This window comes from Neofelis nebulosa, chromosome 4 (assembly GCF_028018385.1).
Source record: "Neofelis nebulosa isolate mNeoNeb1 chromosome 4, mNeoNeb1.pri, whole genome shotgun sequence".
NCBI lineage: Eukaryota > Metazoa > Chordata > Mammalia > Carnivora > Felidae > Neofelis > Neofelis nebulosa.
Window position 1 is genome coordinate 169688547 of NC_080785.1, and position 23623 is coordinate 169712169.

Genomic DNA, 23623 nt, shown 5'->3' on the forward strand with positions numbered 1-23623 from the left:
GAGTTAACGGGGAGACAAGCGCCCAAGGACGGCGTGGGGCCCGGCTGGTCCTACCTGTGTACATGATCCCGTTAATCTCCACCGACATGCTGATACTGTTGCTGCCGTTGGGGCTGGTCAAGTTCGCAGCCGAGTCCTGGCGGCTCTCGCAGGCTGTGGGAAGAAACACAGCCATCTGTAGTCACACACACGTCTGTGCGAGGACCTGCTTCCGTCACCCCCGCTGGACCTCACGAGTCACCGAGCGCGGACCGGATCTGTCACCGGCACACACAGTAGGTAGTCAATAAATATTTACCGAGGAAGAACGTATCTGCCTAAAACTGGCTTTTCTCATGATGACGGGTCTTAACGGCCACAGAGCCGTCTAGACTTGACTCGTTCCATCCCCTGCCGATGGACACACGAGTGGCTTCAAGGCTCCACTATCACAAGCAGCATCACGCCAGTGACCGCAGGGAAGCGCCCTCGGCTACATGTGCTTCCCGGAGCGTCTGCGGCAGATCCCAGGAGAACAACTGGGTCGCAGGGCAAGAATGTTTTCTATTTTGGAAAGAGGTTGCCCAACTGTCACCTCCTTAGACTCCCACCAGCGAGACCGGGTGGGCCCACGTTCCCGTATCCTGACCGACATTCGATACTATCAAACTCCGACGGGCGTCTCCTCACTAACGCACAGATCCCTGAGTCGGCTTTCCACATGAACTTACTACTCATCACCGCTGCCCAGGTCTTTTATGGGGTTAGCTTTTTTTTTTTTTTTCCCCTTATTGATTTGCAGGCACTCTTTACATATGTTGACTACGACGCCCTTACTTTGTTACGGGCGCACGCAGCAGGGAGGGTTCGGGCGCCGGGTTGGTACCTTGGCTGTTGATGCGGATGCTCATGGGCAGCTGGGCCGTCATGGCCAAGAAGTTCTGCTGCAGGGCCCGCTGCACAAGCCGCTGCTGCTCCTCAGTCACGAGGGCCATCTTCTTCTCAGGCGGCTCCCCAGACTCCAGCTTCTCCCGAAGCTGCTCCAGGGCGGCCGCCTGGGCCGCCACGGCCGCCTGGGCCGCCGCGGCTTGCACCGCGGCCGCCTGGGCGGCCACCACAGGGTGACCCGCCAGGGAGACCGGCAGGCGGCCGGGCACCGTGATAGGGATGGCCGAGTCCTCCTCTAGACGGGAGAGAAGAAGAGTCGGTGGGCAGGAGGGACCCGCAGCGGCCCGGTGCGGCCCTCCGCCCGCGGCAGGACCGCGCATGCGCCTGGACACCTCCGCTGACGGGGTGCGCGCGTCCTCTCCGCGGAAGCAGACAAGCGCTGCCAGATCTAAGGTCAGCCTGACACCGGGTACCGCCGCGACGGGAACGACAGTGTCACAGTCGCATCCAGCACGGACGTCGCACAGAGACGCTGTCACAGCACTTGCTGCGGACAGCAGCTGGGAAGTGCCACGTGTCTCGTCTGACGCGCTCGGCTCCAACCGCCTCCGAGGCTGTCTCGACACTCGCGCGCCTGCCTCCACCCTCTTACGGCCGCTTCACGGGGGAGGCAGCTCAGAGGATGTGGAAATGTTGCCAAAGCCACAGGGGGTGGGGGTGGGGGTGGGGGTGGGGGGCGCGGAGCTGGGACTCGAACCCAGAACCAGCTGCCAACCATTCAGCTCCTCTGTGGTCGAAGCAAACGTTCCCATCGCGGTTTCTACCCGCTGGTCCCACCGTGACCTGCTGCCTCTTCTTTTCCCGACTCTTCTGCCCATGCCTGTCCCGGCGCTGCCTGCATGCTGGGCGCCGCCCCCCCCCCCCCCCCACCTCTGCCAGGGTCTTTGGCACTCTCTCCTTTGTCCCCGTCTTCTGGGCTCACTCAAACACCACCCCAGCCATCAGAAAACCCTCCTCCCTGCCGGCCAGCACCTCCCCAGCTCCCGCATGAGGCCTCACGCCTGGCGGACGTTTATACTGACTCGTGGGCATCACCGGAGCTTCCCAGGGGTGGGGGTAGGTAAACTGAGGTCCACAGAGGGCTGAGTGACGCTAGTGGGACCCCATTCGCCTAGGATCTGACCAGGCCTAAGTCGTGGGGATCACGCTGGATTCCCCCCGGCCACCCCAGGTGGCAGGTGAGAGACACGCAGGGGGCTTCGCCTGCTTGAGGCCACACCGCCACGTGTGCCGTTGGTGTTTCTGTGCTAGGAAGGATTCAGAGGCTCGCTGGGTGAGAAGGCTGTGATCGGCTGGTGGTGCCTGCCACGAATGGGGGGCTCCCTACCAGGCATTCGAAAACTGGGCCCGCTGCCTGCCGGGGGCCAGACACACCAAAGGCTCTCCTTCCACAAACCCACAAAGAAGGGGTCGCTTTCCCGTTTCCCCAGCAGGAAAGCCGGGCCCAGGAGGGGCCAGTGAGCTGCCCAGACACACCCAGCACTAGATTCGGGGAAGGTTGAAGGGCCAGTGGAATGGGCCCACACCACACCCGTGACGGTCCCTGCTGGACAGTGTTGAGAAGGTCCTGAAGCTCAAAGGGAAAAGAATTCAGCAGTCAGCTAGTAAGGTCTGCCGTGGGCAAGGGACCGGAAAAACTCCGGCTGTCAATACTGCCGCCCACAGGCAGAACTCGGGCGACGCTACAGTAATTTGCTAGTAACACCGGCCAAGGGATTGGGAAGGAACCGGGCGCCCAGTCAGAAACGGGTGCAGCAGCTTGGACTGGGGAAGCGGTGCTCGATTAGTAATGTCTGCCGCGGGCACGGGCTGGGAAACTGTTCAAGATCCTGAACGATTAGTGATGTCTGCTTGCCCTGAGGTTGGGAGAAGGGCCCTGCTTAGTCACGCCCACTGGGGGGCGCAGTACCCAGAGGGGGTCAGAAAGCCCCGGCCGGAGCAGAATGGGGTCTGGGCCCCAGGGACGCGCGGCCCTTACCTTTCTTGATCTTGGGGGCCGGGGTGATGGAGCTGCCGTTGGTGCTGGCGGCCAGGCCCAGGGAGGGCACGGGCAGCTTGGGCGAGGACAGCATGCCGTGGGCCCCGCCCGGCGAGTAGGCGAACAGGGAGCCCCCGAAACTCTGGCGCCGGCCCTCCCGCCGGTTGCTGTCGATGGCCGCCTGCAGCTCGTTGGGGTTGCTGAGGCCGCGCTTCTCACACTCGTAGGGATACAAGTACTTCATGTACCTGCGCCAGGGGCAGGGGCAGGGACAGGATGGCGCCGGGGCCCCCCAGGACCGCCCTCGCCAATCCCGCCACCCAGCCGAGTGAGCTCGGGGCGGACCGTCCTCAACCCGCACCCTGACGTCAGGACCGGCTCTCCGCGGCCGCCCCGGCCCCTCCCGCCCCGAGCGCCTCCCCTATGCGGGGCGCCGGCGGGCACTCACTGGGTCCGCAGGGTGAAGGCAGCGCTGGTGATGGACGTGGGCAGGTTGAGGCCTTTGGTGATCTCCCTCCACAGCTTCTTGTTGATGACCTCCACCAGGCCGCCCTTCTCCGTCACCAGCACGTACAGCATGAACAGGTCAAGCACCTGCTTGGCCATGATGGGGATGCGGTTCACGGGCGTCCCTGCAGGGGCGGAGCAGGGAGTGCAGGTTAGCGGGGGGTGGGGGGGGGGAGGGGGGGGGTGGGGCAGGCAGAGCCACAGGCGCAGCAGACAGCACGTGTACAGCCAACGCGCCTGTCCAGAGAGGTCTCTCCTGTCGCGGGCACACGGGCGCAGGATATCCTCTGCGGGGCCTCAGCAGCTCCCCGGCCCCGCCCCCTCGAGGCCAGGAGCTCTCCAGTCATGACAACCACAGACATCCATGTGTCTCCTGGGGGTAGAATCGCCGGGGGAACCCCCCCCTTGAGAGAGCACAAGGAGGCCCGTGTCTCCATCAGAGGCTCACCCGGGGGTACAGAGACCCGGGACAGGCTGCGGGGCCAACCTGGGGACGTGTGTGAGAAACATGGCACTCGTGTGGCTCCATCAACAAGCACAGTGGCCATAACAACCCGCCTGCGTCCCCGAGGCAGGTGCCCTCCAGGTCCCGGGGTTCCCAGGGGTTTGCAGCCGTGAGGAGGCAGAACTTGGCTAGTCCACCCTGCAGCTGAGAGAGCGGGGTGGCGGGCTGGTCCCCTTTTCCACCCACACCGACCCTCATAACTGATGCCGTCCCTGTCCTCCTCACGTGCCCCTGATGCAGAAGCCCGTGGCCCGGCCTGTCTGGCACCTTCTCGGCCGAGGGTGAGAAGCCCCCTGTTTCGACTCTCCCTGCCGCTGAAACTCCTCTACCATCTGGCCCCTGGCTGCTGTCCTGGTCAGCTGGGGTCGCCCGGCTCAGATCCCCTGGAGCCGTCTGGCACATGGCGTGGGCTCAGGAAACAACAGTGAGATGTGACCGGCCCGTGTCACAGCCTACAGGGCACGTTGCCGCACCCCAGAGATGGGCCAACGGAGGCCCCGGGCTGTGGCTCCTGGAGAAGGGCCAGCCCGGCTTCACGTGAGGGGCCGGCCGGTCCACACTCCTGGGACCCTGGTTCCTGGACCCCAGAGCCAGATGCTCTGGGGTCACCTCCTGCCACTTCTGTCCTTTCCAGGTTTCAAAACCCCCACTAACTGAGGACAACCCGGAGAGGGTGGAGAAAGCTGGATCTCAGACTACCCCCGCTCCCCCCCCCGCCCCCGACCGACCCTACCCAAATCCATTTTTCAGCCCGAGCGGGAGAGAGGAAAAAGCGACAAGTGTCAGGGGGCTCACCCAGCCCCGGCCCACCTGGGACATTGGTTCAGGTTCTGCACTGAGAAAGAACAGAAAGAATCACACAAAAGATCCTCTGGGGACCCCGCGCCCTGGCTCTGCACGGGGCCTGGACGGATGTTTACAGAAGGAGCAGGGTGGAGAGCAGAGAGGCACCGGTGGAGGACAGGGGCAGTGGGGGCAGCAGGGAGATAAGGAGGGTGGGGAGGTCTTCAAGGAAACAGCAGGAGGGTGGGGCGCAGCCAGGACCCCTCCCGCATTCCCAGCCCCCAGAGACTTCTCAGAGCCTTCTCCTTTGTGACGTGAAAAAAAATTACTTTCTCTGTGTCTGGAGTGAAGGAGGGCTTGTGGGACGCAGGGCATGGTGTCCGGGGCCCCGGGGGGGGGGGGGGGGATCTAACGCACTCTCAGCCCCAAAGCCTGCCAGTTACAGAAGGGGAGGGTCCAAGAAGATGGCAAGGGAAAGGGGCACTTGGGGCTGGGTTCTGAGGGTTGCAGAGGAGTTTGTCGCTCCCTGCCCTCCAGGGGAGCCCGGCTCGGCAGGGATGGCAGAGCTGGACGCCGACCCTCACGGTCCCGTGTGGCCCCCGCCTCACCCATACCCAAGGGCGGCTCACGGTACTTCCCGACCTCCAGGACACCAAGCCCAGTCTCGGGCGGGATGAGTGGGCTCTGGGCCGGAGAGCTCGGGGCCCCACGGCAGGGTGGTAGGGGCGGGGGTGGCGGGGGGGGGGGGGGGGGGGGAGGGGGGCTCCGGCAGGTGTGGACGGGTCGATAAAGCAAGTGGGGGAGGATCTCTCTGACCACACGGTGGGCAGTGGGCCCTGGATGTGACTGGTCCCAGTGATAACAAGGAGGGGGCCCCCACCCCAGGACCGGGTCTGGATTCCCCCAGCCCCGGCACGGGAAGGGTTAATGCGAAGGCCGCAGCCCCCTGCCCTTCCCTTCCGCTGGGCGGCTGGGCCTGTGTTTACAGAGGCCGTTCGAGAGGGAGGGGCGCAAAGAGGCCCTGGACAAAGCCAGCGGCGGCCGGCCCCTGCGGCGGCCCCAGGTAGACCCTGCAGCACCCCAGCTGGGCCCGCCCCTTCCTGCCTCAGGGCTCGGAGGATGCATCCCCTCCCCGGCCTCAGTTTCCTTCCCTGAACGGCCCACGAGGCGGGCTGTCTAGCAGGCAGAGGAATGAGCTCCACTGTGCAGTGGGTGCCCTCGGGGCCCCCGGCCGGCCAGGCCTCTCGCCCCGTGGCAGCTCAGAGCCGAGGCCACGGCCATGCGTGGGGGTGCGGGGGACCCCCTGGGGTCTGGGTCTCAGCTTCCCCACCGGGACGTCCACCCAGACCGGTCCCTGCCCCTTGGGCCTTTGCTCCCGGTCATCTTCCTGTTCTCCAGGCCTCGGTCACCAGGCATTTCCCGGCCGGGCTGTGTTCGGCATCCACTGCACCCCAGACCCAGGGGGTGGGACGGGCTGCAGAGGCGGGGGCTCGGCCTGGTACGCTGTTGGCACTTCATAAACGCAGCCCTGTGCTCAGCATGTGTGGGGTGCCGCCACACAGTGGCAACTGTTCCTGGCCCGTCTTACAGACGGGGGAACTGAGCCCCCCCCCCCCCCGCCCCGCCCCTATAGGCACAGGGGAGGGGCCGGGACTGGCCTTGCACCAGCAGCCATGGAACACCAGTGTCAAGACCACGAAGGCCGGGAAGCCAACCCCAGGAACTTCTATCCTATTGTCCCGGGCCCCAGCTGCCCTCCTGGCCGTCCACCTCTGCTCCCTGGAGGCCGGCTCTGCTGCAGGGGACCCTGGGGGTGGTGGGTGGGGGTCCCTGGGAGCCAGGACTCCATCGCACCACGGGTCTCGGCAGCAAAAAAGGCCTGACTGACGGTTCTGGTTTGGGGACCAGACACCTCCTACCCAAGGACCTACCCCTTAGACGCTCCCACCTGTGCCTCCCCCATCAGACCCGACTGCCAAGCAGGCGCCAGTCCCCAGGACCCCCGTGGGCGAGCCTCACCTCGCTTCTGCATGAAGCTGAACAAGTCGTCCAGGAACTCCTTCCTCTTGGGGTCCCCGTCCAGTTCGTAGAGCTGTGGGGTCAGGGAGGGGAAGGGTCAGCCGGTGTCAGCGCTTGGGCACAGGTGCCACATCCCCACTGAGGGGCGGCCGGCAGAGGCAGGTCCAAGGTCCTGAGGCCCCATGGAGCTTAAAGAGCCCGGCCCCAGTTTCAGATGAAGACACAGGAACCTGCGTGTGTCTCCCACGGCGGTTGGCCCTGCATGCCAAGCCACATGCTGGGCCCCTTAGAACAAAGGTTGAGTCTCCTGCAGCCCTGAAGGGCAGTGCCCAGACCCAGGGGTCTCCTGAGGCAGGTCCCTCCTGCTGGCCCGCTCCTGGAACCCCAGGTGTCCCTCCAGCACCTCCACGGGCTCCTCCGTGCACGTGTCGGAACCCTGCTTTTTTGAGGACACCCCCCACTGGATTGGGCCCCCTCGTCTCCCCCTTAACTAACGACACCTGCAAAGACCCTGCTCCCCACAGGAGCTCGTTCTCGGGCCGGGAGCTGGGTCTTGACATGTCATTTGGGAGACACCATTCGTCCCAGACAGACAACGCCGGTGCAGACAGCCAGCACGCAGAGGCCACATCCTGGTGCTGCCCCCCGAGAGGCGGCTCTGTTTTGTAGATGAGGAAATTGAGGCCCAGAGGCAGGCGAGAACCCAGGGCCCGGGAATGTCAGGGCCCTTCGGCCCAGACTCTGCCCTGGGTTCTCCAGTCATTGGGTGAGGGGCTCAGGGGTCCCCGGCTGCATTGACCACCTGCTCCCAGGGGCCGGCAGCAGAGGTGACTGGAGAGTGGAGTTGGAGGGGGGCGGCGGCAAAGAGCAACCTTCACGTTAAGCCCTGGGGAATGGACCCAGAGGGATCAGGCCTGTGGGGGGCCTTGAAACCACCAATCAGCCCCGGCTGGGACAGTCCATCATTAGGGCCCAAGAACACGCCAACGGCCAGCGCCTGCCGCCTGCCACATCCCCGGGGGCTTCAGAGGCAGAGTCCCTGGGGCTGGCCGCCCCTCAGCCTCCCTCCCCTCTCTGGGGTTTGGTTCCCCCATCGGTGGAACAGAGACAACAACGCGGGGCCTCCGGGCACAGGCCGGGGTGGTCCAGGCTGAGTCTTTGTCTCTGCCCTGCCCCAGCCAGGCTGGCCAGCTACATTCCTGTGCTGATTTATGGTGGTCAGGGAGGCCCCACGCCTCCCCCTGCCTGAGGGCGTGTGGCCTGCAGGTGGACCTCGGCCATCGTCCCCTGCCCCGTCCCCGCCTCTCCCGCCCACACACCCTGCCACGCACACCCCCCTCCTGGGACCTCACACCCACTCTCCTCCCTGACCCTTCCTGCACCACGCCCCGTGGGACTACACGCTGGTCGGGTCTCCTGTCAGCCCGCTCGTGTGGGATGTGGGGGCTTCGTGTGGTTTGTCACTAGTGTCTAGGTGGGGTCAAGCACACAGCAGTCGGTGAATAAATGGTCGTTCGGTGATCCCTGACTTGCCTCAGTGTGGGCCAGCCTGGGCAGAGGGGCATCACCACGTTTTGGAGTCTCGCTGGAGACAGCAGGTGTCCCCAGGTTCACCTCCACCCGAACCCCCACCTGTGCGATCTTATCTGGAAATGGGGTCGTGGAGGATGTGGTCAGTTAAGCTGAGGTCGTACTCGGGATAGGGTGGCCCTAATCCCACAACACGTGTCCTTCTAGGAGAAGAGACACAGCCACAGAGAAGGCCGTGTGAGGACGAGGCCACAACTGAGGGATGCCAGGGGCCGCCGGCCACACCAGAGGCGGCAAGAGGCAGGAAAGACCCTCCTTGGAGCCGCGGGGGAGCATGGCCCTGCCCCACCTGGATCTCGGACATCTGGCTCCAGAATTCGGGAAAACAAATTCCTGCTGTTTTCAGTCGCACAGTCTGTGGTCATTGCTACGGCCGCGCACACAGGCCCCTCCTGATAGGCGGCAACATCTGTGAGATCCTGACCTGGGGCGGGGGGAGGGGGGGTGTCCACCCTGCCTGAACCTCCCTGGACCCGGTCCCGAGAGACCTCAGTGCCCCTCCTGCCTCAGTCCTCCCATTCGCGAGGACAGCTCACCATAAACACGACAGCTTCACCTGGAGCTCCAGGAACCGTTGTGACCCCTGTATCCCAGGCGGGGAAACTGAGGCTCAGGATGGAGACCAGCTACCCCGAGACCTGGCAGCTGGCTAGGTGGGGGAGCTGTTAGCCCCCAGGCCAAATGGTGGGTGGACAGGCCTGTGGCAGGGCCCGGTCAGACCCCCGTGGGGCCAGGGTATTGTTCGAGGCCGTAAAGGGGGATGTGCAGGGCCCCCGGCTGCCGGGGGGGAGGCCGCTTTAACGGCTGGTGCTGTGGGCAGCCGACAACAAAGGCAGGCAGTAAAGGCCACCCCAGCTTTATGGGGCTCAGGCCCCAAGTTCCGCTCCCCTGCTGCCCCGGCCAGGCCGGAGGGACGGGGGCATGGGGGGCGGTGTCCGGGCCCCACTGCAGGCCGGCACGCCCACCGCCTGTCCTCACGAGGCTCCAACTCACACCGCGGGGACACAACACATCCCGCGCTCGGCCCAGGCCTCTGCCCCACTTGAGGTGGGCCAGGCGGCACTGAAACCAGTTGCCTGCCACGGCCGCAAACCCAGGCTGGACACCCGCGAAGCCGCCGGAGCCCCTCCCTCGGGCCGAGGGCTGAGACAGATGACCCACGCCGGTCTCGGGCTCTCGCCCTGGCCCCGCCTGACCTAGTGGCACCAGCCACCCCCCAACGGCCCTGCAGCCCACGAGGGCCCCGGGGACCCCCCCCACCCCCCCTACTTCCTCCAGCTTCCAAACCAGTCCCACGTCTGCGCCTTTGCCCCAGCAGCGCCTCCCGCCTGGACCGCCCCCGCTGGCTTCTCGAGTCCCGCTCGCTCCTCAAACCTGCCCCCCCCATGGGGCCCCCGCCCCCCGGGGTCACGGCTGCTGCCCCGTCTCCGTGGCACATGCTCTGCTCCCATTGGAACATGTTTACTGACCGTGGGCGACTTTCTCGTTTACTGACGCTCTTCCCCTGCCCTCCCACTGCCTGAGCCACGTGGATTTACACACGGGGCTGGCCACAGGCCTGTTTGCCCCAGCAGAAGGTCACATAGACCCTGTCTGCTTCGTCCCCAATGTCTACAACCGGGTACCAGGCGGCTGCCTAACACACAGGCCTTGATTTCTCAGTGTGCCACGGGATGGGGCCGCTAACCCTTTTCCAGATCTGTTATGTGCCCCACAAGGCTCATGCTGTGGGCGAGTGACATCCTACGCTGGGCAGACGGGCAGCTGGGGACCCCAGCTTTCCGCCAGGGAAAGGGGCAGCCATGCCCCTCCCTGGGCCCCAGCCGGCCGTGTCAGGGGGGTACACCCAGCCCCCCACGGGCCCCCTGCCTGTCTCTCGGCTGTGGCAGAGGGTGATGGAGGCCGGGGGACCCCTTGTTGCCAAGTAGTCTTCCCCACCCCAGCCCCACCCACTTCACAGAAAAGGAAACTGAGGCACAGAGCGGGTAGGGCCAAGCCTCCCTGGTCACCCCACGCAGCAGCCAGAGGGCTTTCTCCCGGCAGTCTGAGCATGAGCTCCCGTCCCATCCCGTGTCCCCCACCCTAGACCTGGCTTCGCACACTGGCCGCCCCTCCTGCCCTCACCCCTTCCCGAGTGCTCTCACTGAGGGGCAGCCGTGTGGGAGGCCCAGGTAGTGGCAAAAACAAGGTAAGCGCTCCCCACCCCCAAGCGCAGGATGGGCAAACAGGAAATTCTTGTTTGTGATTAAGGAGCATTGTCTGTGCGAGGAGACTCCTTGTTGGTCAGCGGGTCATACCGCTGACCAGGTCAAGTTGTGTATCTGGGAGCTGGGGAGGGGGGGGGGGCTTCAGCTGCCCTGCAGAGGCCAGGGAGCTCACCCTCGGTGGGGGACCCCTCCCCAGCCTGTCAGCATTGAAGGTGTGAGGAGGAGGCCCCCCCCCCCCCCCCGCCCTTGGCCACCAAGCCCGCAAAGCGAGGGGCCTGGCCTGGGGACGTGCTTGTGCGGGGAGGGCACCACCAGGACCCAGCACACAAGCAGCCCCCTCCCCAGGCATGACGCTCCGACAAGATCACATCCCCAGGAGGCCCCACCTGGGCAACCCCGAGCCAGTTCCCAGCCCACCACGGGGACCCGGGGGGCGGCGTCCAGCCCAAGGCCGAGGGGCCCAGGCTGTAAAGCAACGGCCGCCTGCAGGGCCCCTGGGAGGACCTTTGCCCCTTTAACGGTGTCTGCTCAGGCCCCCTCCTGCCACCCAGGCGGCTCCAAAGTCCGCAGGGCTCCATCTGAGGAGGAGGCTGCTGGGCCCGCAGGGAGACCCGGCGGTGGGGGGTGTGGGGGGTGTGGGGGGTGGAGGCCGCCGCTGTCCTTACAAGGCAGAGAGAGGAACCAAAATTAGGAAACATCAAGAAAGCCCAGTGCCTGCCGTTCCGGGGCCCGTGAGCCCCAAGCCGCCAAGGAAGGGAAGGCAGAGCAATGCCAAGGACAGGAAGCCTGTTAGAAAGGCTTGCTGTTGCAGTGCCCAACATGGCTTACAGGACACCAGGAGTGTGTCCTCCTCCATGGCCCGGAACCAGGGTCGGTAGGTGGCAGCGTCACAGGCAGGGCCAGGGGGCCCAGGACGCTAAGTGTGTAACCTCACCTACTTGTCTCTAAACCTGGAAAAAAAGGATCCACAGGAGTGAGATCCACATCACACAGAATTCACCATCTCAAAGTATTTCGGCGGCATCGAGTGTGTTCACGGAGTTACGCAACCACCATCTCTATGTAATTCCAGAACGTTCCATCTTCCCAAACCCAACCCGGTCAGCCAGGCCCCGCCCCCACGAGCCCCCTTCCCGCCTGCGGACGCGCCTGCTGGAGGCAAGTGGCATTCCCGCGCATGTGGGTGGACGCGCTGATCGTCCGTTACCCGCCGGTGGGCACAGGGCTGTCCTTACGGGCCTGCTGCTAACACACATCGGTATACCCTCGCCTGTCTTTACATCCTCAGGGTTTGAGAGAAGGATTTATTCACCGTAACTCCTGAGGCAAAATGAAACAGCAGAGAAGGTGGCAACACTGTTTTTTATCCCCCGCACCCCCCCACCCCGGAGAGTGAGCAGGACAGTAAACCAGATGCAGGCTCCCAGGGGCAGAGGGTCCAGGGACCTTTCATCTCTACAGACAGATGCCATCGGGTCTCCTCTGCTCTAAAGCCAACCATGGCTCCCTATCGCTGTCAGGATAAAGCCCAGGCTTCCTGCTTTCCAGGCCCAGCAGCTGCTCCCCGAGGCACCTCTGCCCCACCACACCGGCCCCTCTGCAGTATAACGCCAGGTCCAGCTGGAGCCCTCCTCCCACAGAAGCCTCTGCTCCCGCGGCCGGGTCTGATCCCCAGGCCGGGGCAGCACGGCCAGTGAGGCTCCGCACCCCCACCGCCCCCAGCGTCTGTCACCAGGCATATGACTGTGCTCGTTCGGCGAAGGGCTCCCCCACACCCAGACGAGAGCCCCCAAGGGCAGGTCTGGGGGCTGCGGGTGCTGGGCTCGGCGCCCGCTAATGAAGGAAGGAAGGAGGCTCACTGAGGCTCTCGGCCCTGGGCCCCCTCCCATCCCCCGCACAAAGCCTCTCCCCACCGACCGAGATGACTCAGCATGTCCAGCCTTGTTGCCGGGGCCCCAGGTGGGCCGGGAACAGAGTCCCTGGGGGCCGCCCCAGCCTCTCCCATTCACAGAAAGAGCCGCAGGTGCTGGGGCCGGGCAGGCAGGGCGGCAACCACTGGGCCTCCCCACCACTCCTCCGGGCCACTGTGCACCTGGGGAAACTGAGGTGGGCAGAGGGCAGGTCTCCTGGCAGCATCTGTGGATCGCCAACAGCTCGCCTCGTCCAAGGTGGCACGGCCCCAACGTGGCAAAGCTCGGGCCCCACCCCTCGCGACAGGGACCCCGGAGCAACGTGGTGAACGAAGAAAGGATGGAGCTCAGCGGGCACCTGGCGGGGAGGTGGGTTGGGGTGGAAGAACCCAGAGTGGGGAACCCTCCCTGTCTGTGCTCCGAGCCCCAGTCTACCCATCGCAGGGGGCAGGGATGACGTGACCAGGAAGCCGGTGCCCCGTCCCCTGCGCTGCAAGCTCGCAGGCCAGCGGACGGCCCGGCCGGGCTCCCGGGGAGTTTTGCACCTGAGGGAAAATTCTGCCGTGGAAACTCCCACGACACCTCTCAGAAGAGGTGGACGCCGAGCGGGAGCTGTGTCAGCCCACAGGCGTCGGCCAAGACGACCGTTTTGCAGCCACGTTGAGCACCTTCTGTATGTCAAGGCTGCTGTTGGACGCTGCCCAAGAGAACCACAGGCCAGTGGGGGACACGGCAGGATCCGAGGGAGGCGCAGTGGCCCCGGGGACGGGGGTCACTGGCTGCTGCACGCAGCAGGGCCTTAGGCGACGTCTGGGCGACCTCGCGCCCTTCCCGTGAGCCGCCCTCCTGGTGCACCTGACCCCTGGGGCACCCGCCTGGGCGACCAGGCCGCCTTTCATTTCCCGTCAGCGTCGGCTCAGCCTCCTCCACACAGATGTGGTGAGCCCACGGGGCTCGCAGGAGATTGAGGAAGTGATTCTGGGCAGGGCACAAACATCTGTCCGCTCAGCCTCGCACCCCCAGCCGGCCATGTGCCCCTCTCTGAAAAGACGGCACCCCACCCATGACAGATATTAATAAAAAGCTCCAGAAACGAGTCATAAGGTTAACGTGGAGCTGAAGCTTAGGGGCACTTCTTTCTGGATTTCCAGATTGTGCGGGCCAGGCATGTGCCCCGACACCAAACTGCTGTCCTCTCCCGGTCGGCCTTGTGCACGGCCGGGGCCACCCCGGGGCCTCAGTGAAGTGGGCAGAGGCAGCTGCGGCATCGAGGTGGGGACCAGGGGGACCAGGACGTAGCTGGGGGTGGGGGATGGGGGAGGAACCACCTTGATGCTGATCGCCCGCCAGCACCATGCCAAAGCTGGGGAAACTGAGGCCCACGGGGGCACACCCACAGGTCCAGCCCTGAGAACGCACCCTCGATGGAGGGCGGCTGAGGAACAATTCTAGGAAGAGGTGGGGAAGCGGCAATTCCTTGCCCCACGCAGCATGCAAATGACAGGCAAATCCCGCCAGCCTCCAGTCCCTGTGGGGGCCCCTCACCCACTGGCCGAGGGGAGCCCACCTCGGACCAGGAAGCAGGGGGGCTGAGAGAAACCTGCAGGGCAGCACGGAACCCAGGACCTGGCCCTCGGGTGCCCCGGGCCGTGTGGAGCCTCGCAGGGCTGGGGAGAGACCCTGCCCTAAAGCAACTGGCACTCTGGGCAAATGCTTCAGGTCAGAAAGCCAAGAATCCTGAATCTTCTCCCCTCAACCCCAAGCAGTTAGATATCCAATGTCGCACTCGGCCTTGGGGCATTTCGTACAAGGGTCACCAAACAGCCTCGCTGCTCCCACCTGGCTCCCGGCTCCGAGCGGCCAGGGGTCCAGTGCTATGGCCAGGGCCCGGCACCCAGGAACTAAAAGTCCCATCATGGGGTTTTCTCTGAAAGGGAATTTCCTGGTGGCTGGGAAGGCTCAGAAAGATGTCCCTGCCCTGGCTGTGCTGTCCCCGTCCTGCCATCGCCGGCCAGCCTGCGCCCAGTGCAGAGAGCCAGGGGGCTGCCCCCCGCCTCCCTCCCTCTGCCCAGGAGTCAAGAGGAAGGGGCCCCGGGGTTCCCGCTGGGCACACCCACAGGAGCCTCTGCCAGAACCCGAATGGAGGACACAAGGAAGGATTGGGTCTGCCCCGGGGAGGCCAGCGGCTGAGCGGGACCACCAGAGCTTACCTCCTGGGCATCCCACCTCCGCGTGGGCCACCGTCCTAGGGACAAGAGGAGCCGGACACGGAGGGGCAGCCCCAGGCAGCACGCGGCTGGCGCCCACCCCGCCCCACCACTCCTCTGCCAGGACACCCGAGTGCTAATTAACTACAGCAACAGCCAGCACTCACTCTAACCCTGCCCGGTTCACAGACAGGGAAACTGAGGCTCACAGGGGGGGCACAGACAGCAATGGGCCGGTGGCTGGGCCCTCTGGCCCCTTGCGGGGGCCAGAGAGAGATGAGAGGCCTCAAGCCCCACTGTCCTTCCCAGAATCCAGCACCCAGTCAGCGAGTGCGTGGACTGTCCCCAGGCCACCATGGGCAGGGGCCACCTGGGAAAGTGGCAGCTGAGGAAAAAGCATGGGGGGGGGGTCTGGGCCGGGGGAGGCAGAGCAACCAGGGACCCGGCTCCAGGCCCAGCTCCCCCAGCAAGAAGCCAGGTGACCCTGGCAGGCCACACTGGTTCCAGCCAGCCCGAATCCTGGGGAAACATCTGTGCATCTGGTCACAAAGTGGGGGCAATGAAAAACACTAGGAAAGTTAGCAGCCCCCACCTGGCCTGCCACGGGGAGCCCCTGGGGCCGGGGGGCTGGGCAGGTGCCACCGGTGGGGGGGGGGACCCTCAGAGACCCCTCACGAAGCAGACAGGGACACAGCTGGACCAGGAACTAGGGCCCAAGGCCACCCCCCACCACGCCAGCCTGGGCAGATGTGAGACCCACCCCCAGGGGCCACCGCACCTGGACAGGAACCCCAAGACCCACCACCCTGCCCAGACACACCCACAGCCCCCGTACACGGCCCAGGGCGCACACAGACCCACGGCCCTCCCCACGGATCGGCAGGCCACGCCACCCCAACGTGGTCCCTGGCACAGGCACAGACACTCCCTTCCAGCCAGACGCACAAACAAGACACGCCCTCACCCTCTCGAAGATAATGGCCCCAGACAGCCCGCCCTTGCCACGGTGCCAGCCCAGCCCACTGGGCCCCACACCCCCACGCCGCGGGACGGCCTCCTCTGCCTGCTGTGTCCACGGATGCGTCCCCAGGGCCCAGGACGCAGACTGGTTCACGGCAGACACCCCGCGCTCTCGTGGAGGACCAGAGTGTGGCCCTGAGGTGCCGGGCCTGGTCTGGCTCTGTGCCCGCCCCCCCCCCCCCCCCCCCCCACCACAAGACCCCTGCCAGCGGGGCAAGGCCGCGTCCCATGCTGGGGCCTTCAATAGGCAGACTGGTAACCGTTTAACCCCGTGACCCCCCCAATTGTCCTCAGCCGCGTGCAGCCTGGCCAGCGGAGAAGGGGCGGTCCGTGCCCCGCCCTCTGCGCGTGCCCACCCACCAGCCTGCACCCCCAGCCTCTCCCCTGACCCAGCAGGGCGACAGCGTCTGTAAATGGGGTCACAGGGCGGCTGCAAACAGCCAGGGAGACGCCCCTCCACGTCCCCCCAGGGGCGATGCCGGCCCCGGGATCTGGAAACTTAGGGACAGGGGGTTTACGACGCAGACAGGGAAACTAAGGCACAGAGAGGGCAGAGCCCCACCCAGCAGCCCCCCCCCCCCACGACACCTCTGGGTCAGGGAGAGCTTGTCCCTGCCCAAGATCCCACAGAGCTGAAGAAGGAATTGAACTTGGCAGGCCCCCCCCTCGCCCCCGCCTCCTGCCCTCAGGCCCTGTTCACACCTCAGGGCTCCCTGGGGAGCATCAGCAGGGGGCAGGCAGGTTCGGAGGTTGAGCTGACCCCAGGGCCAGTTGAAGCCATCACTGACTTGGACAATGTGACTTTCTGGCTAATGGTTAATGGGTCGCACCTCGACCTCACGCTTCAGGGCCAAGGTGAGCCCGTTGCGGGGGGGGGGGGGGGGGGGGGGCACACCAGGCTCACACGCACGCGGGCCTCCAGCTCCCTGTATTTGCACACAGCCACGGGGGACGGTCAGCCCATCACACAGGGACCCAGGGGACATGCAATGCACTGGGCTCCCCACACTCTGAAACACATGGGCCCGGCCTTCCACAAGCACGTCCAGACCCCAGGACACACACCAACACGTCCACGAAGGGGAGGGACACGTCACGCGGTGCCCGTGCACGTGTGCACAATCACAGCAGGCGAGGGGACGCACAAACACACCTCCGAGGCGACAGATACGCATAAAAGACGCTGCAGGGGAGTTCGCATGGCTCCAGGACTTTCAGATGAACACACAGGAAAGCCTCAGCATCAGCACACGCGTGGGTTACAAACACCCGGAGGGTCCCAGGATGCCCCTGGACCCTCGCTCCGGTGAACACAGATGCCAGCAAACACGGGGCCCTTGGAGACTGCCCCCCCCCCGCCCCCCAGGTCCCGGGGACCCTGCACCTGCCCCCCCCCACACCCCCACGTCTGAGGGCTGCACCCTGTGTGGCTCACCCGTGCCCATCCCCTAACCGGACACAGAACGTGGACACTGCCCGCTGGGCACCACTCCCTGCAGTGGCTGCGTGTGTTATTAGAAAGCGTGGGGCGGGCCAGGAGCTTGGCAGCGGCCACTAGGGTGGGGAACGGGTGGTGGGCGTGGGGCCAGGCCCCGGCGGCCGTGACCCCACGGCGGTGACTGGGTGGCTGGTGGCGGCACAGGGGCCAGATAAGGTTCTTCCGCTGAGTCAGTGCGGTTCCCAGGGCTGGCACGGGCAGGGGCACAGTGCCAGGGGCTGGCGGGCGGGCACCCTCCCCATGCCCGCCACGGCCCGCTGGCTCCGTGCCAGCAGCCACAGCGGCTTTGATGAGGCAGACGCTGCCCCAGGCGGGGTGGGCCAAGTTCCCAGGGGCTTCTCAACACCCTCCCCGCCCCCAAGCACACGGCCCCGGGCTCCTGGCGCCACAGGAAGAGGCTGGGCATCAGAGACAGGCCCCAGGACACACAGGGCCTGGCCTGCTGCCCACTCTGTTCCAAGCACGGCAGACGGATGTCGCCAGGTTCAGGACCTACTGTCTGACCTCTAAACCTTTGCCCAGGCTGTGCCCTCTGTTCAGGACACCCTCTTCCACCAGAAACATTTTCATCCTTCGCCCCTGGCCCAGCAGACTGAGCCTCTTCCAGTCCTGTCCGGACCACAGGCCCAGAGGGGTCCACCCATATCGCTCACTTGCCCCACTCCAGACCCTGCCAAGGCTCCCCTAGAGCCCACCTTTCGTCTGCCCTAATGTCTGCTCACCCCCACCCCTCCTACTGGATGTTCCAGCCACACTGTTCCCAGACGCACACTCTACCCTTCTCTCTCCATCTAGCAAACTCTTACGTATCCCGCAAAGCCCCAGCCCCAGAGCGTCTGGGCAACCTTCTCCTCAACCTTCCCCTGGCCCAGCCCCAATCCCTAAGGGCTCCCTGCAGCCTTGGGGGCTCCCAGGCAAGACAAAGAAAATCTGACAGCTCCTCCCCAAATCCCCACCCCCACCCTATGTTGCCCAGGGCCAAAGATGTTCATGGCAGCAGCATTTACAACACGCAAACAAGAAAACAGACGCTGTTGTTGTCAGCCCCATGAGGAAACCACAGTAGCTAAGAAGAAGCCAGTGACGGGGATCCACAGAGACACTGAGTGAGGACAGGAGCAGTGGCCAGCCTGGCAGCCCGAGACATGGCACTTTGACACCTTACAGGACACATTTCTGGACAAGAATGGCCAAAGCAAGGCCAGCAAATTCCCTTTCTCCTTCCACGAGAATGGTATCTAGTGCTACTTCTGGAATCAAAAATGGAGTTAAAAAAGCAGCCGTGTATCTTCTATAACTAGGAAAAAACAAAAACAAACAAAAAAAAAACCTAAGAGGGGCTCCCGGGTGGCTCGGTCGGTTAAGCGTCCGACTTCGGCTCAGGTCACGATCTCGCGGTCCGTGAGTTCGAGCGAGCCCCGCGTCGGGCTCTGGGCTGATGGCTCGGAGCCTGGAGCCTGTTTCCGATTCTGTGTCTCCCTCTCTCTCTGCCCCTCCCCCGTTCATGCTCTGTCTCTCTCTGTCCCAAAAATAAATTAAAAATGTTGAAAAAAAAAAAAATTAAAAAAAAAATTATTTTTTTATTAAGATATAATTCAGGGGCGCCTGGGCGGCTCAGTCGGTTAAGCGTCCGACTTCAGCCAGGTCACGATCTCGCGGTCCGTGAGTTCGAGCGAGCCCCGCGTCGGGCTCTGGGCTGACGGCTCCGAGCCTGGAGCCTGCTTCCGATTCTGTGTCTCCCTCTCTCTCTGACCCTCCCCCGTTCATGCTCTGTCTCTCCCTGTCTCAAAAATAAATGAAACGTTAAAAAAATTTTTTTTTAATTAAAAAAAAAAAAAAACCTAAGCGAGATGAAAGGGCCAGAAAAAAAATGAAATGTGACCCCAGCCTCACTCTGCGTTGGGCCGGGCCTGCTGTACGGAAGTAGGACACCCACAGGCATAAAATGGATCCCAGGAGGCCTGGGCAGGGTCCCCAGCGAGGACACAGAAGCCCCTGGGGCCTGGAGCCTGAGGCAGCAGGTGGCCCTTCCCACCTAAGTGCCCGTGTGTGTCCAGGCCCCAGGTCCTGACACCTGATGGGAGGCCCTGGACCCATCGCCTCCACTGCAGACAAAGGGGACAGAGGCCCAGGGGTCCCCAGAGCCCCAAAGCCGAGGTAGGGCTCGCTCCCGGTCCGTCTGTCCACTTCTCCAGCACACCCTGGAGTCCGGTCCCAGCGCAGACACCTCACCCGTGTCACTGGGCGATCGACCCAGCCACCCCACGCCAATCTCCGTCAGAACAACCGGTCCAGCACTCAAGTGCCCTCCCCGGCAGGATCCGGGCTGTGTGCAGGGGACCCCGGTGAGAGGCCCATCAGCTTCCTGCACGGTTAGGTGACGTGCCAGCCGGAGCTGTCACCCTACGTGTACAGGGTATGCAGCGAAAGAACATCACCTTGAAAAGCGGGGGGAAGACACCCCTACGTTTAACACCAACCCAAACCACAGTGAGACCTCACCCCACCTTGACTTGGGCGCCAAAGTCGTAATCGCTGGTGATCACAAGTGCTGGTGAGGACGTGGGGAGGCCAGAGCCTCGTGCGGCCATGGGGAGGAAAACGGTGGTGCCGCTGTGGGGAAGCGGTCAACGGGTCCTCGAAACGTCAGAGTTACCGCCTGACCCAGCGATCCCACTCCTGGGGTTGTGCCCACAAGGGCTGAAAACACACATCCACACAAAACGCGCACACGTGCTCACAGCAGCACGACTCACAAAAGCCCAGGGTGCGAGCAACGCCATCCACAGGTGAGGGCAGACACACGGTGCACCCACTGCGCACGCGCACACCCACAGACGCCCGCGTCCACCGTGCACGCGCACATCTGCAGACGAACGCATCCACGGCGCACGCCACTCCGGTGTGTGCACTGCGCACGCGCACGTCCACAGGAGACCGTGTCTACCGCGCACGCGCACACCCCCCGTTGACGGTGTCCACCGTGCGCGTGCACGCCCCTCAGGTGCACCCACCACGCACGCGCACGTCCCTCGGCCGCAGCAGAAGTGAGGCGCGCACACCCGCCGCCCCGCGGTCGGACCCTGAACACGCGACGCTGAGAGGGAACCAGACGCGAGAGTCCACACCGGGTGTGGGCCCACGTGTGTGAAACGTCCAGAACAGGCTCATCCAGGCACAGGAAGGGGGCTGGTGGGGGAGGGGCTGGGAGAGGGGGGTGGGGGCATAAGAACTAAAAGATGCATTTACAAAAGTTCATTTTTGAGGTGACCAAAATGTTCTAAAATAGACGGGTGATGGACGCATAACTCCGTGAAGACACTAGGAGCCACTGAGTCGCACACTTTGGGTGAATCACGTGCCATGAGACTTGATATCAATAAAGCTGTTGAAAACAGTCCCCACGTTTGAGGAGCTGAGACCAGGGATCCCGATCCTTAAGCAGCCAAAGATCTGAGGTTAAAAGTCTGCTGGAGGGGGGGCAGGGTTAAAAAAAAAAAAAAAAAAAAGTCTGGTTTAAAATCCTGCAATGCCACTTTCTAGAGCCCAGGCACACTGTGTCGGGGACAGGAAGCCACCGGGATGCCACGTGTGATGCCAGGAGCCTAAGATCCTAATGGCTGCTGCAGCTGCCTGATCCTGGCCACGGACTCCAGGCGTGTGGGCCCCATCCCCGCGTGTTCCCAGGACCCTACAGCGGGGAGGCCGCAGTGATTCAAGGGAAGCTTCCGTGGCCACGAGCCTGCCGCTCCGGGTCCCTCCCTGCCCTGGCCGCCCCGGGACCTGCAGCCACCCGGAACTTACGGCTATCGAGGGTTCGTAGGGGAAGTCGGCCCAGGCCCTGCCAAGACTGGGGAGGAAGAGGCAGAGACAGTGCCAAGTGGGCGGCCGGCCGGCCCGGCTGCCACGTGCCAGGAAGGCTGTGGGGCGGGCGCCAGAGTCAACATGGCCCAGGACGGTGCCGGCACTGGCGACACAGGTGCTCGGTCAGCTGGACCTGCCGCGGCTGGGCGGGAACGAGTCCCCGTGCTGCAGAGAGGCCCTCCCCTCCCCCCGGCCCGCACCTCCCACAGCCCCATTGCCTGGGGACCTGATTCCGTCTCCTGCAGGGGCCGGCCTGGCAGCCTCTGGCCTCCACACACGAGCCAGTCTGGGTCCCACCTCAGAGCCTTTGCCCAGGCCGTCTTCTCCGCCAGGTGCACCTGACCCTCACAGCACAGCCCGAGAGGCTTCTCCCACCCGGCCCCCCACGTGTCCCCCGCCCCGACCGCCTCAGCAGTTCCAGTGTTTCCTGGTATATGGACCTCCACACCACAGCACGGGGGCTCTATGTCTGTAGGGGCTCAGTATGACCCTGACACTGACCGCATGCACGTGGCTTGGGGTTCCCTGACCCCCTCTGGCTTCAGTTTCCCCACCCCTGGGCATCCCTGAAATATCACCATCGTGTTCCAGACAAGTGCGGGTGGCTACCGTGGCCCTTTGTTCCTGACATGCCCGGGGGCTTTGGGGTCTGAGCCTGTGACCTGCCTCTAGTCAGTGTTGAGCCCCAGCGGCTGAGGCCACTGAGCAGGGGCGGGAGGTTAGAGGTCCTGTCAAACTCTGACCTCACAAGGACTGTGTGGCCTTGAGTCTCCCTTTGGGCCTGGCCATGACCCTATAATGCTGGGTGCATCTATCCAGCTCTCCAGCCCCTGAGCCTGGAGCTCTCTGTAAATATTCCGTGAACAAATAAATATAACTTGCCCACACTGTGCCCATTTGTGTTATTTTGGACCCAGAGGACGTTAAGAGCAACACTGTGGCTCAGTTTTCCCATCTGCAAAATGGGACAGGCAGGAACCCAGCCCGCTGGTGTCTCCTTCTGAAGGGGAGAGACACTGAGGCAGGGAGCAGGCTCGGGTCCACACGCAGGGGCGGAGCCTCCAGCAGGAAGGGGGTGTGGGGGGCACCGTCCCCCCTCTACACCCCTCCCCTCCTCATAGCTCCTGGCCTGTCCCCCTCAGCACGCGTCCGATCTCAGGTCCTCTACTTTACGGGTCCTGTCTCTGCCCGAGGCAGGGCTCGGAGGACTGCAGGATGCACACTGCTCTTCCCCAAGAGAGGCTGGAGCCCATGCCCTTGTCTCCGGAGGCCAGTTCCTGGTCCATTCCTCCAGAGCTCCGCCAAGAGGGGCCCACAGCCAATTCTGGGAGGCCACTCGTAGCCACCTCCCAGCTCTCACACGCTGGCCTGTCCAGTGGAGCCCTTCGAGGCTCAGGCCCTGGGCCGGGGAACGCCAGGTCCCCCGCCGGCCACTCCTGGAGGTCGGGGCAGGGCCCAGCTGGCCACGGACTGGAATGTGAGCCCGGCCGGACGCCATCTGGTTTCCATCTGCCCAGCCCAGCTCGGCCCAACTTCAAAGGGTCCCCCGCCCGGCCACTTCCTCTGCCCCGGCCGCCCGCAGGGAAGGCACCAGGACGGCCCTGCTTCCTCCCCGCCCCTCTGTAGCCCCAGGGAGCCGCTCTGCAGTCCACACCGACGTGGCCACCCCCGGCTCAACCAACGGCTGTGGCCTCGACACGCCAGACTCCACGCTGACCGGCAAGGCCTCCGGCCCGTATGCCCCAGCCCCCACCTCTCTGCCCACACGTCCACCCGCTGGGCCTCACCCTGAACGCACAACCCAGGCCGAGCCCGGTCGGGTCGCGTGGCCTCTGCCTGGGCCCCTTTCCTTGCTGTCTCTCTGCGGGTCCTCCTGGTACACACTCCGTCCCCGAGCAGCCCCCACGCTTCTCTCTCCTGGCTTTGCTCCCTCCCCGACATCCGCGCATTCCACGGCCGGCCGGTCCCACCCACGGGCCCCCATCTCGGCCGGGCGTTCTGCAGGGCTCCCAGCGTGCAGCTGGGTGCCGCCCGCCCCGAGGCCCCCGTCACGACGCGCGGCCCACCTGCTTGAACTGCTCCTCGTACGTCCAGTCCCCGTGGTCCGGCGGCTGCAGCTGGGGCGCCACGTGGGCGGCCCCTCCAGCGTGGGCCAGGCCGGCCCCTGGGCGCTCCTGGCTGCCCAGCACCCGGGGCCCGCCGTCACCCCGGAAAGCCTGGGACGGCGGGGCCCTGCGGGGGATGAGAGCCGTGGGACCCAGGCCGGAAGAGCCCGGGGGCCCCAGCCCCTCCTCGTCCTCGTACTCCGCCTCCTCGTCCTCGTCCTCGTCCTCCTCCTCCTCGTCCTCCTCCTCGTCCAGCTCTTCCTCCAGCTCCTCCTCCTCCTCCTCCTCCTCCTCCTCCTCCTCCCACTTTGGCTTCCTGGGGCAGGCAGAGGGCACAGGTCAGGGGAGATGGCGCCAGCTCACTGCAGCCCCAGGGCAGGGTCTGCTCCTCGCCAGAGCCTCAATTTCCCTCTCTCTGCACAGAAGAGCGGCCGCCACCCCATTGCAGGTGCTGGGAGGGGCGTGGGCCGTAGTCTACGCTGCCTCGTTTCCCGTCGGCACAG

At 64.7% G+C, this 23623-nt stretch overlaps 1 protein-coding gene across 7 annotated transcripts in view; it reads right to left on the bottom strand.

Annotated features, from left to right (window-relative positions):
* Positions 1 to 23623, bottom strand: part of ARID3A (AT-rich interaction domain 3A) — a 32534-nt gene that overhangs the window by 3856 nt on the left and 5055 nt on the right. For all 7 annotated transcript variants that reach the window (XM_058728609.1, XM_058728610.1, XM_058728612.1 and 4 more), the window contains 6 exons: positions 23082 to 23436; positions 6720 to 6792; positions 3354 to 3537; positions 2906 to 3153; positions 866 to 1162; positions 55 to 153 (listed from right to left, as the gene is read on the bottom strand). In XM_058728609.1, the coding sequence (XP_058584592.1) occupies positions 55 to 153; positions 866 to 1162; positions 2906 to 3153; positions 3354 to 3537; positions 6720 to 6792; positions 23082 to 23436 (1256 nt within the window). The remainder of the gene's footprint in view (positions 1 to 54; positions 154 to 865; positions 1163 to 2905; positions 3154 to 3353; positions 3538 to 6719; positions 6793 to 23081; positions 23437 to 23623) is intronic.